Source organism: Triturus cristatus, chromosome 3_1, assembly GCF_964204655.1.
Source record: "Triturus cristatus chromosome 3_1, aTriCri1.1, whole genome shotgun sequence".
In the NCBI taxonomy this organism is placed as follows: domain Eukaryota; kingdom Metazoa; phylum Chordata; class Amphibia; order Caudata; family Salamandridae; genus Triturus; species Triturus cristatus.
In genome coordinates this window covers 888,770,984-888,784,138 of record NC_140583.1, presented here as the reverse complement: position 1 = coordinate 888,784,138, position 13,155 = coordinate 888,770,984, and the positions used below count along the sequence as shown (strand labels likewise).

At 44.1% G+C, this 13,155-nt stretch overlaps 1 protein-coding gene across 3 annotated transcripts in view; it reads right to left on the bottom strand.

Annotated features, from left to right (window-relative positions):
• The window catches only part of LOC146861238 (sodium channel protein type 2 subunit alpha-like), a 544,972-nt gene that overhangs the window by 32,966 nt on the left and 498,851 nt on the right, over positions 1–13,155 (bottom strand). For all 3 annotated transcript variants that reach the window (XM_085645392.1, XM_085645389.1, XM_085645390.1), the window contains one exon: positions 5,660–5,930. In XM_085645392.1, coding sequence (XP_085501518.1) covers positions 5,660–5,930 — 271 coding nt within the window. The remainder of the gene's footprint in view (positions 1–5,659; positions 5,931–13,155) is intronic.

Sequence of the window (13,155 nt, the reverse complement as noted above, 5' to 3'; positions counted from 1 at the left end):
TAACCAGAAGTATAGGTCACCGGAATGGACGTACGTGGCACTGTCTGAAGGTGAAGAGGCAGAAAGTCAAGGAAATCCAGAGGGGACTGTACGAGAAGTGGTTGAGGAGAAAACTGTTGGAATCCTGAAAGTTATCTTGACTGACATTGGAGAAGAGTCGGATGCTCAGGATGTTGTTGAAGATCTGATACAATTTGATGTTGCTGAAGAAGAAGTGAAAAGTGATGAAAATCCAAATTGAGTGAACTAAAGGAGTCACTTGGAGAAAAGTGAAAAGAAGAAAATCTGAAATTAGCTGTTTAAAATAATCTAGAGTTCTAAATTTCAGTAGTGGAGTAGAAGAGGCTAAGTCAAAAGACACTGCTAGAGTAGTAAAATGGCTAACACAGAAAATAATCAAAGTAGATGTACCTTCTTAAAAAGATGGTGTAGAATGTGCTGCTGCTGTACTGGATTATTAATGCTATTATGGGGTGTATTAGCGTTACTAGTTACTTTTAGAGTTACAATAGATACTTTTGGAATATATACTGAGAATGTGACCAATGTAGAGAAGAGTTCACAGAAAGTAGTTCCAACTAGAATTAGTAACATTTACATACATAAAGATAGGTCAATTAATGATTTTTCTAGCAATGTTTTTTCAAAATTGTTGTATGAATACGTAAAGACAATAGCAGTTAGGGATTGCTACGTCTGCATGCAATTACCTGCATCCGTTTCAGAGGGTGTTACTTATCACCATTTACCAGCTACGTATGGAATTTCATGTAGTGTGCTAAGTAGTGTTTTTTATTTGTTAGGGAAAATAGATTATGAGATGTCTAACAAAGATAATATTTTTGGGCAATTGCCTATGAATAAAAAGCTGAATCCAGCTAAAGAAGCTAACATTTTTGGTGAGATTTTTATTGAGAAAGAAGAATTAACATTAGATTACATTTTTAGAAACAATTTAACTTGCAGTTTGAAAGAAGAGGAGAAGGCTTTCCTAGACATGGTAGAGGAAAGGAGAATGAACATGCATGAAAAGGCAGGGAAATATAAAGTGAGTGAGACAATTTGTGATATTGAGATGGGAAAGGAATTGAAGAATGGGGCTAGTCCAACTTTAGCTTTAGATGCACCACAGAAGGGTAAATTATGCATTACCAGAAAGAAATCCCAATATGATAGGTACTTTGTTGGGACTAGTGAGTGTCATGATACATACTTCATTGCAACAGGATGGGGTTTTAAAGGTGGAGAAGATCCAGTTTTCCCATGAGTGTATTACGTTTGTGGGAACAAGGCTTATTACAAGTTGCCTGACCATTGGTATGGCACGTGTTATGTGGGCCTGGTCTTTCCAAAGATTTTTCATATAGATAGGATAGAAGATGTAGAGCATATTAATTTACTAAAACGTTTTAAGAGAGAAACTTGGTCAGAAATCGTAGGTGATATTTTTTGGAGCTTTAATTCCAGCAGTGGGAATTTCTTTAAATGCATATGGGATTCGGAAACTGTCAACAGTGGTGGATCGCTTATCGACAAGTACCGCTGGAGGGTTTCTTTTGGTAAATACGGAGATGATTGCCGTACGTGCCATGTCTATGCAAAATCGACTTGCCCTTGATATTCTATTGGCCAAGGAGGGTGGAGTCTGTGGAATGCTGAAAGTTCAACATTGTTGCACTTGCATTCCTGACGAAAGCAAAGATCTAAAGGTCTATATCAAAAATATTACTGATTTGCATGAAGAATTAGTACCACTGGAAGCTGGGAGTATCTGGACTAAAATAGCTAATAAGATAGTTGCTGTTAAGAGTTTTATTGCTAAGATAGGTAGTACCATTATTGGTAGAGTATTATTTCCATTGACATGTGTAATTATTGCTTTATTGATACTAAGATTGGGGTGTTTGTGTTGTAAAAACAGGGGAGGGAAAAAGAGAATAATTAGAGGAAATACTGAAAAGAAACAAAAGAGGTCAAAGAGAGATCCACAAGAAATAGAATTAGAAGAATTGAGGGAGAGTGTTTACTTGGAGTCGAAGAGGGATGATGTGAGGGAGTCTGGTGTTTAATGTTGTGTCATAAAAGACATTTTCAATTTCTCCTAAAAATTGGGACTACATTTTTTTTTTTTTGGGTTGGTTTTTGTGGTGATAATATATCACCAAAGGGGGGATTGCTGGAGCAGAGTTTTCTGTTGAAAATTTATCGAGTTTTAAGCTCCGGTTTTGTATATTTGTTATGATTAAAATTACTAATTTATAATCATTAATTATATGTTTTGTTGAAGGTCTATATTAACCAACATTACTAATGAGAGAAACTACACGTGGGAATGCATATATGTTGCTTAATAATAATGAGCAGTTTAATTAAATAAGTGTCGCAAAAGTGCTATTTGTTTCGTGTTTGCGCTTTTAAATAACGTGTACTAATGCTTCTTTGTGTTGCAGACGGCTAGGTAATTACATACACATAAGGGTATTAGTGGGGATTAACACTGTATAGTCATTATGATGTGGTAACGTTGTTTTGTGTTTCTTTTAATTAAGATGGTCCGTTTTGGCCTAAACAAAGATGGCTGCTATTTACAGCCTGCACTCGAGTGATTGAATTTTGACGAGAGGCCTTGCTGAACATGGTTGAAAGATGGTTGAAAGTCACCTGACCACAGCCTCTGCCTGAATTAAAAGTTTCCGTGAGGACAGCAGCTCTGGGCATGAATCCAATTGTCCTTGGAGAAGAATTAAGCCACAATGAACAATGACAAATCTGCGGTGGCTCTGCTATGGTACCAAGGAAGAGCATTCATAAAAGTAACACTTGCAAACTCGAGTTTCCTTCTTCCGTGTTTTTTATTTTTGTGATTTTTCCTGACGGAGGTTTTCTAGATGTTACCAAGTGACATCCTTTCCTGCTCGCTCTGCTCAGCGGCTCAACGGATATTCAAAGTTTGTTTGTAACTTTTATTTTGTCATTTGTGTTATAAATATGCTAGACTAGGGAGGGTCTGTGTTCATTGCATTCATCGTGTTCTTTGCGGTCATTGCGTTTTGGACTTCTTCCTGAACCTATGCTGAGGACGGCAGCTCGAGAGACTTTACTGAGAGACCTGTCCTGACCCTTTCAGCTAGAATAGGTAACTATGAGAATAATGATTTTGCTATTGATTGACTTTCATTTTGAACTAATTTAGATAAACAACCATTTGTTTGAATTCCAGTGTCGGGTGGTTATTTCTTTGTCATTTATTGAGTTTCTAATGTTTTTCCTATGTTTTAAATCATGATTCAGGACAATAACTTTATGGTCGCATTGACCTCGTTTTAGATGCAGATTGGTTTAGGTTTCTCTCCTATATTCAGTGTGGATAGAGTAATAGTGTGAATTTTAGTGTGTGATGGGCCCTAGCGTATGATGAGTGTCTGTGCGTGCGACTGTAGGTTTACTCTGTCCGTGGAAGTAGGGAGAATTTATATGCGCCGATCTGCAGCACTGGAACCACCAGGACTCGTAATGAGGCTATGAGTGACACTCGGTTGTTTTCTAAGGCAGTCATATTAACCATTTTCCAGCTACATTTCAAGAAAACTTCTTTGGGGATGCCAGTAGGTCAAGGAAGCATGCTAGAGCCAAAGTACTGGTCAATGTCTAATGACCGTGGTTCGCTCACTGATAACAACCATTAAAACGTCAAATACACATCCCCAGAGGCTTTCAGAATGACTGGTAAAATGTCTGCAATTCAGAGCTCAGAATGTTGCTACTGCATGAGAAGCAAAGCATTCAGTAGATTCAATGCACTTCGGAGACATCTTTAAAGTGCACTTTAACTCTCTGAGGAGTTTGCTATGCTGAAATATGAAAACATTTATTGTTAGATCTTTATTATTTTTTCAAAAGCGAGTCATTAAATATATTGTAATTTTGCTTGGATAGGTAAGAACATATTTCAATGTATTTTATGTATCTATATATTCTAAAAAAGAATCGTTTGGTATGTTCAGTCTGCGGCTGATTGATGCATTAGAAGTGTTTAGTTTATCCTGGAAGGTGGAACAATATTCTCAAAAAGTCTTTGCAATATATAAAACACACAATCAGAATACACATTTGAGCCTCAGTGCCAATGTCAGCACTGGATAATACTGAGCCACCTGCCACTCTGCTGACATCTATAACAGATTATGCTCCCAGTGGAAATACACCATTGAAATTCTAAATCTGACCCTAAGTTCTTGAACAGGTTAGTCTAGGAAGATGCCATGAGCATCATTCTCAGACCGAGATCTCGTTCATTCTAGAGAAGACAGTGGAAGCAACTCTCACTTGTTTCGCCTATAGTCATTAAAGAGTATATAACATAGCCTGTGAAAGAACCCACTATATTAAACATATGGTAAAGGTAGTTTAAGTAACTGCAATACGTTGGGCCTGATTCACAAAGGGAAATGTAACATTTTGTGTAAGTTTAATATTGTTTGCTATTCACAAAGGTATTTTACTAGGGGTATCTTCATGACTGAGGAGTCTCCGCACATAATAAGATAGGACAGTCCTATCTTTTAATGAGTAAAGACAATGCAGAGTCCAAAACTGGCCGTTGTGGCTCTCAGTGCAAAAACTGGATTCACTTGAATATAGAGAGGAAATAGTGGAGTGTATCTTATTCAAGGGCGGTAGCCCAAAGGCTTTGTGCACTGACAGTGCGCATTTTAGGGTCTTCTGCCATTTGGCTGTATGGAGAGTTATATCTATCTTTTGGAGATTGTACAATAGGAAATGTTTTTATTAAAAACGCTCTTTAGTACTATTATTAAGAGTCTCTCTAAGTTAATAGCAGGTTTCTTCCCTACTGGGAATGCTTCATTCTTGGTTTCTAGCAGTCTCTCCAGTGAGCGCTATTTTCTGCATACAATCCAATTTGGTCAGGGATCACAAACTGGCTGGGGTTACTAGGCATGTGAAATACAAAGGAAAAGTAACCGGTGCTTTTGATGAGTCTGCCACATACGTAGCTTACAGGGAGTGCTACTGAGCTAAGTAATTAACCAACGGAAGGGAAAACTACCAGGGCACTGAAATAGAATATTACTGTATTCTGATTCACAAGCTTTGTGGAGTAATAAGGGAACTTTCTTTAGTGGTAGAAAAAGAAGACAATTAGGGGCTCATTACAAATTATCCTCTTTCTTGGATGTAATACTACACCTGGTAAATACAAATAACGAAGGGCATGGTGTATATTGAGCAGGGCCAGACTGGAAACCCAAAGTAGCCCTGGCAATTGGGTCGGACCAGCCTGTAACACCCCCATCCAAGTGTGAAGCACTGCTGCTTTTGTACTGGGGGCCGATATTGCAGCTCATCTGCAAAACCGCCACCACCCTTCCAGCCACCCGGGGAAACACACGAGGCCTGCTACTGCCAGTCCGGCCCTGATATTGGCTGTGTCAACACCTTTCTCATTTTTGAGTCGTCCTATTGCATATGGACATTTTCAGGCAGCATTAGTGAGATTTTGTACTTTAATCAAAATGGATCCGTACCTCCTGCTTGTGGAAAGATCAGGATCCAGTAAAGAGGTCATCACGGACGAGTAAAACAGACATTTTAGAATTAACTGCTCAATAAATATAAACATAAGAATTAATGTTCTTACCGACAATGGAGAGAATGACAACGACAAAATCGAAAATGTTCCATCCTATGGTGAAGTAATAATAACGCAGTGAAATCAACTTCAGAACACATTCACTTGTAAAAAGAATAATGAAGACCATGTTGATGTTGTATAAATTGTTCTCCATGTCTTTTCCCTGGTCGTCAGTTTCTATCATCATGGTCACCATGTTAAGGCAAATCAGAATCATTATGGTGATGTCAAAGGCTTGTTTTGTCACAAAATCGAAAACTAGACCTTGGAATTTATTCTGCAAAAAAAGAAACAAAGGAGACACTAGTTGTCAATGAGATTTTCTCTAATGCATACATTCAAAAGGCAACTTTTTATGAGATACAAAACCTGCATTTATTTATTTAATTTCATGGAAATATTAGAAGATCATAAAAAACAACTGCAACATTTAGAGGTTGGTGGCAACAACCAAATGTTATTGGATGCATTGTCTGCTAACTTCTCAGTTCTGTCGATTCATTTACAGATGGGAGAATCGTTAAGTTTCTAAGAGTGAACACCCCTGCTGGATCCCCGATTGGAAACACCCTTACGGTGGGCACACCGCCAGCATTCAGCAGCAGAAATAACATCAGAACACCCGCACTGTTTAGGGGAGGGTTTCTAACTTCATGTCTGCTGTGTTTTTTTTTCTGCTTGCTGCCACTAGGCAGGAAAAAATATCAATTTCTCCCACAAGATGGGAGAGCACTACCACATTCCATATTTATAATATGGGAATAATCTCCCAGCACATAAGGGACAATACTCTTGTCATCCGCTTTGGGGGGTTGTTTTTATTTATTTTTATTCTTTGTATTGTTAAATCAAAACACTGTCACAGTTTATATTGAAACAGAAATTGTAAGGCATGGTAGTTAGTGATACATTATACACAGTTCCACAGTAACCTGCAAAGTATGTTTCACAGTTCACAATAGAGCATTAAGTTGTTAGTTCCTCTAGGGGCGGGGTGAAGGGGGAGGATGGTCTTTTGACAAGAAAAACATGCTGTCCTGTTTGTCATGCTGCAATGAGAATGTGGGTCAGTACGATGCAGATTTGCTCAAAAGTATTCCTGTCTTGCTGGCAGAAGCACTGCCAGAGAAAAATCACAGCAACACCAGCAGTAAACACTAAGGGGTTTATTTACGAGCCCCCTGTGCTGCCGGAGCATCACTATGCATGGCTTTCGATGGCCACATAGGAGTAAGGCAAGGCAGTGCAAATCGTTGCGTTGCCGTACTTTGTGCTCAGGAGGCGTTCCATGGGTGTTGCAGTGGGTTTTCCCACGCAATAACCATTTATTTTGACGCTGCCCCAGATTTACACCATCATGTAAGCGCCAAATCCATACGCCTCCTGAGGTGAGGCGTAACAAGGAGAAATATGTTTATTTCTTTTTCTTTTTTCCTTTTTCTCTGTTTGCTGCATTCTGTAGCACACATAGAAAAATGCCTCTTAGGATTGTTTTTGTGCAGGAACAAGCCCCTTCATGCACAAAAATAATCCTGCTGACAACACAGGCACCCTTGCAGCAGGGTGCAAGTGTGCCTGCATTGGCGCTAGGCTGCCTAAACAGCGCCAGTGCAGGGGGAAAGGACAGAAATGCCTGTATTGCCTATATAAGGTGCATTCCTGTCCTTTCACTTTGGTGTAGGGCAGCGCAGCAAGATGACTTGCTGTGCTGCCCTATGCCAAATCCCAGTAAATATGGGCCTAAATATGGTAGACAAGCTGAGGCTTGGATAGGGGAGGTGGGTGACAAGCCTTGTTGAGAATGGCTGGCTTTTGTTGAGAATGACTGGCTTTTCGGAGCATGCTCAGGCATCTCTCATTGACATGCTCTTCGACTATACTCACCTGTTCGGTGACAAAGCTGATTCAGAGCTTGAGCGTGTCAAGGAAAGTATCGTCACCGCTTGGACATGGGGGTCTGTCACCATGACCCCACATCAGCTACACACTTATTTTAGCTCCTTCTATGGCTACAGTAGGGGCTACCATCTGCGTCCTTTACAGTAAAATCACTGCAGTCATTAGGCTTTCATGGCCACTACCACTGCTCTCACAAGCCCTGTGGGAACAAAGACAGAGATCTGCCCTGCATACCCCCCCCCCCCCAGCAACTTCAGCCTTTAACCTCTTCAGTATGCCCTTACAACAACCACATGGCCACCTTGTTGGAGGAAGGATCAGGTCCCACCTGCCCCAATGGCAAGTCATACCATTGGACAAGTGGGTGCTCCAGATTGGCAAGCGGGTTACGCCCCTTCACTCTGGAAACCCCACAACACTTGCCACAGTCCCCAGATCAGCTGATGAAGGACCATCTCTACATGCTGTGACAGGAAGAGCAGGCTCTTTTAGCCAAAGGAGCCATTAACAGGGTCCTGGCATCAGAAGAATGATGTGGTGGTTATTCCTGCTACTTTCTGGTGGCAAAGAAAAATGGAGGCCTCTGCTATATCGTAGATCTGCGTCCTTTCAACGCCTTCCTGAGAAGGCAAACATTCAAGATGCTAACACTTGCTCAGCTCCTGTTTGCGCTCAACCCTGGAGACTGGATGGTAGCTTTGGACCTGCAGTATGCCTATTTTCATATTCCTGTCCTGCAGGTCCATCGACCTGACCTACGACTCATGGTGGGATAAGAGCCCTTCATCAAAACACCCCATGTTACCTCTCAGATAAACTCCACAAAGCGAGCTGCGCCCGACCAACGAGGAGCACCAACGCTTTTGTTCTTGTTCCCCCTCCGTTAAAGAAGAAGTGCACACAAACTCTCTCCTTCTCTGGAAACACTCCTTCCATCTGGAATTCCCTGCCTAAAGATCTGTGCTGTAACCCCTCCTACTTCAACTTCAAAAAAGACCTTAAACTGTACCTCCTCAACGAATATTGGGGTCCATAATACCTACCTCTGACATTGACTCCCACTCTGCTCCCCCATCAGGCTCCCCTCTATTGCCCTCCAATTCTCCCTCTTCCTCATTATCCCTCTTAACTCCCTTTCCTCACACTACTCTCTCCCCTCCCTCCTAACCCCCCTCCCTGCCTCTATCTTCACATCCGATATCTAGCCTTACGCACGACCTCCCACTTTTTCTCCTAACTCCTATTCTCTTTTTCCCCTCCCTTTATCTTTTCTTTTTCCTTTTTTCTTTTCTACTTTTCACCCACCCACCCTAGCCTAATTACTCACTGCCCTCTTTAGCTTAATATAGTACTTTAGTAAATAGCACTCGTATTTATCTGCTTTCTTTGGTCTAATGGTTCTTATTGCAATGTCTTTGATCAAGTGTTTTTTGTAACGTTCCTCCTCACACTCCTGTAAACGGTCTGATACCCCTGGGTCTAGCCAGAGCTATATAAAACCTTTCAAATAAATAAATAAATAAATAAAATAAATACATTTCCAGTTTGTTTTGCCCCCTTTGGACTTATCAATGTCCCTTGATTATTCATAAAAGTGATGGCGGTGGTTGCAGCACCTCGGTAGAGGTCACAGGTTCCAGTTCTCCCCTACTTCGACAACTGGCTGTTGAAGGCAGGTTCACCCCGGAGAGTCGTCTCCCACCTCCAGACTATGGCGGAGCACATGCTGTTCCTGAAGTTCATTATCAACGTGCCAAAGTCACACCTGACTCCATCGCAGACACGCCCTTTCATCAGAGCTATTACGGGCACAGTGCAGTTCTGTGCCTATATTCTGCAGAGGGGAGTCCAGGACATTCAAGCTATGATCATGGTATTTTGGCCTCAGTCCTGGATTCGGAAGAGACTGACTCTGAGATTGTTGGGTCTGATTACCTCCTGCATCCTCCTGGTGAAGCACGCTCGATGGCATATGCGGGCTCTGCAGTGGGACCTGAAGTCCCTGTTGGCACAGCATCAGGGGAATCTTTCTGACCTGGTCCAGATATCAAAGGGAACTGAAAAAGATCTGCAGGTGTGGTTGACGAACTATAGTTGGGTCAGCAGTCGTCGCCTCTCGCTTCCCCCCGAGAGCTTACAATAGTGACAGATGCGTCACTTATGGACTGGATTAGCCATCTGAGGTGGCAATCAGAGGACCCTGGTCTCGGGCAAAGTCTCGGCTCCACATAAAATTGTTGGAGCGGAGAGCGATTTGCTTGGCATTGAAAGCCTTCCTCCCATCTATCAAGGGAAGGATGGTTCAGCCGTTGATGGACAACACCATGTGAAACTGCAACAAACAGGACAGGTGGGGCTATGGGCCCTGCGCCAGGAGGCGCTGAGCCTATGGACATGGCTGAAAAGTCAAGACATCTTCCTGATTAAACAACACCTGCCTGGATCTCTGAACGCCAGTGCAGACAAACTCATCGGTCAATGCTTCACGCATTACAAATGGCATCTGCATCCGGATAGGGTACATGTTTTCTACTGAGAATGTGGAGAATCTTGGCTTGATCTATTTGCCATCACTGAAAACACGCAATGTCAGCATTGCAGTTTCCAAAGCAGCTCTCACTCGGAGACGCTTTCTGATTCCGATTAGTCTGGATCTCAGGACTCCTGTATGCTTTTCTGCAGATACCACTTCTGCCTGAGCTCTCAAGATGATCAGGACCGACTGGGACCGACTGGGCCCAAATCCCCCTACTAGCTCCATAATGGGCACAGAGAGTATGGTATCCAGAACTCCTGGGCATGAGAATCTGTCCTCCGGTCAGGCTATGCCTTCGGGAGGGTGTTCTGTAGCAGCAACAAACCAGGGTCCTCAATCCGAACCTGTGCACACTACAACTTCATGCATGGAGATTCAGCAGCAACAGTTGAGGGTTGAAATCCCTCCCAAAGTCTGTGAAGTCATCTTGGCAATCAGGCGTCCATCAACAAAAACTGTATACACCTACATTTACAACATGTCTGTGGCTTGGTGCAGCGACAAACACATTTACCCACTTTCTGAACCCTTTTGTTGTTTGTTCTGTTGTTAGCCCAACAGGTTGTCAGTCACGGCATTGCCGCTGTTCAGTGAACTGATGGACCCGGCAACTGCTGCGCCCTGGTGGCGCTCATGGGTCAGAAGACTGCAACACTACTTCTGCGCCGCATGTAAAACAGATGTGGCACTGAAGAGATTGCTGTTGCTTCACTTTGGAGGCCTGGAGCTGTAGGACCTGTTTGAAAACCTGCCCTAACACTGGGGATGAGACAGACTTTGTTGCCGCTGTTGTGGCTTTGAACAAGCACTTTGACCCCCCAGCTTAACCCTGACTACGTGCAGTTCGAGCAGTGACAGGCTCGGCAAACGGAGGATGAGTCATTGGATGTATTTTACGCATGCTTCAGGAAATTGGTGAGCATGTGTGTTAACATTCCCCAGCCCAACAAGATCACAGTGCAGCTGATACAGGGCTGCAGGTCAGCGGTCCTGCAAGGGCTCATTCTACACCAGCCAGGAATCACCCTAGATGCCATCCTGGTTCTGGAACAGTCACACAGCTGAGCCGATGACATGGAGATGGCTCTGGTGAGAGGGGCGATCCTGCATGGTGTGGCCCGCACTGTGAAAGTGAAGGAAGAGCATGTGGACGCCATTCAGAGATGGCCAGCTTGCACCCAGAACACCTCAAAGCCCCAGGAGGGAAAGTGTGGTAACTGTGGCCTTGAGCACCAAATGCTGCATGTCTGCCCTGCTAGAAGGTGCTCATGCAAGCTGAGAAGGGCCGCGTCACAGCTATCGATTGATGAGGAGGAACACGAGGGTCAGTCCTCAGGGGGAAAGCCAAAGTTCTATCCTGTGCACAACGACGATGATAGCGCAGTGTTCACCATTTGCTTTGGGGGCAAAGAAGGCAACCGGAAACGCCTGCTACACATATGTATGGTGTAGATTGGCGGCACACTTGTAAGGGCCCTAGTACTGGAGTCTCAGTCAATGTCTTGCACACCACTCAACTGGACAAGATATACCCGCGCCCCAAGTTGACTCCAACAAGGGCAAGGATTTACACTTACGGGGGCACGGACCCACTGGTGTTTGTAGGAATGGCGGAAGTGGTGGTGGTGAGCGAAGGAAGATCAACACGGGCCCACTTCCATGTCACGGAAGGCGATACCCACCTGGACTGCCACATGACGGAGGACCTGAAGCTTGTCTTTTTTGCGAGCCAAATCCAAGAGTTGCACGCCATCATGCTGGAGTTCCTCCAGCTCTTCAAAGGGCTCGGACAATTGGACAAAATCAAGATACGGCTGCCTATTTATGAAACAGTGAGGCCCACTGTGCTCTGTCACCAGAGAGTACCCTTACACCTGCAGCCGTTGGTGGAGAAGGAGCTGTCTGAGCTGGAACAACAAGGGGTGATTGAGACTGTCACTGACCCTACTCCCTGGGTCTCACCCCTGGTAACTGCGCCCAAGCCCAAGCAGCCTGGAGTCATTTGGCTCTGTGTGGACATGCACATTTTAAACACGGCCATTCGCTGTGAACGCCACATCACTGTGATCATGGATGACATTGTGGCGGACTTGAACGGTGCACAGTGGTTCTCAAAACTTGACCTCAATGCCGTATACCACAAGCTGGAGTTGGAACTGGTAAATTGCTACATAACGACACATTCTGGACACATATAGGCCTCCGGAGGTACCAGAGGTTGAACTCTGGCATCTCCCCAGCAGTGGAGGAGTTTCAAAACACCATCTGTAAAACTCTCTCTGGCCTGGCAGGACTGCTAAACATCAGTGATGACATCCTGGCTTTCTCAGCAACCCTGGAGGAACATCATGTGAGGCAGAGGGCAGACTGCGGAGTGATGCAACACAGACGGAAATATTCGGTCTATGAAGACTCGATCAAATTCTTTGGGTACGTGTTCTCGAGAGAAGGGCTGCGAGTGCACCTGAAGAAGGTGGAGGCAATACGGAAAGCAACAGTTCCTCGGACTGCCACAAGTGAGGGGCTTTCTCAGAATGGTGACATACTGCGGCCGCTTCATACTGAACCTAGTTACCCTGTCCAAACTCCTGACGGCCCTGACAAGATCCGACGCCATGTGGGAGTGGAATGCACGCATGGACCTAGTTTTTCACCAAGTAAAGGACAACCGAATATGCACAATGGACCTGGTAGTGAAAGCTAGCCCAGTAGGGCTGGGGGCACTTCTTCTGCAGGAGAAGAGCAAAGGGTCATGGGCTCCGATCGCTTATGGCAGCAGAGCACTGTCTTACATTGAGACTCGGTACGCTTCAATAGAACAAGAAGAGCTGGCAATTAGATGGGCTTGCCACCACCTCCATCTATACCTGTGTGGTCCGCAATACTGGGCCATCACGGATCACAAGCCACTAGTCCCACTCTTTGTGGGAATGGCTCAATATGCCCCCTGCATCGATCGGTGGGCAGTGCAACTGCATCCTTATTTGTTCTAGGTAGCGTATCGCCCTGGAGTGAACTAACCGGCTGATTATCTGCCTCATCACCCACAAGTGGAACCCGGCAGCGG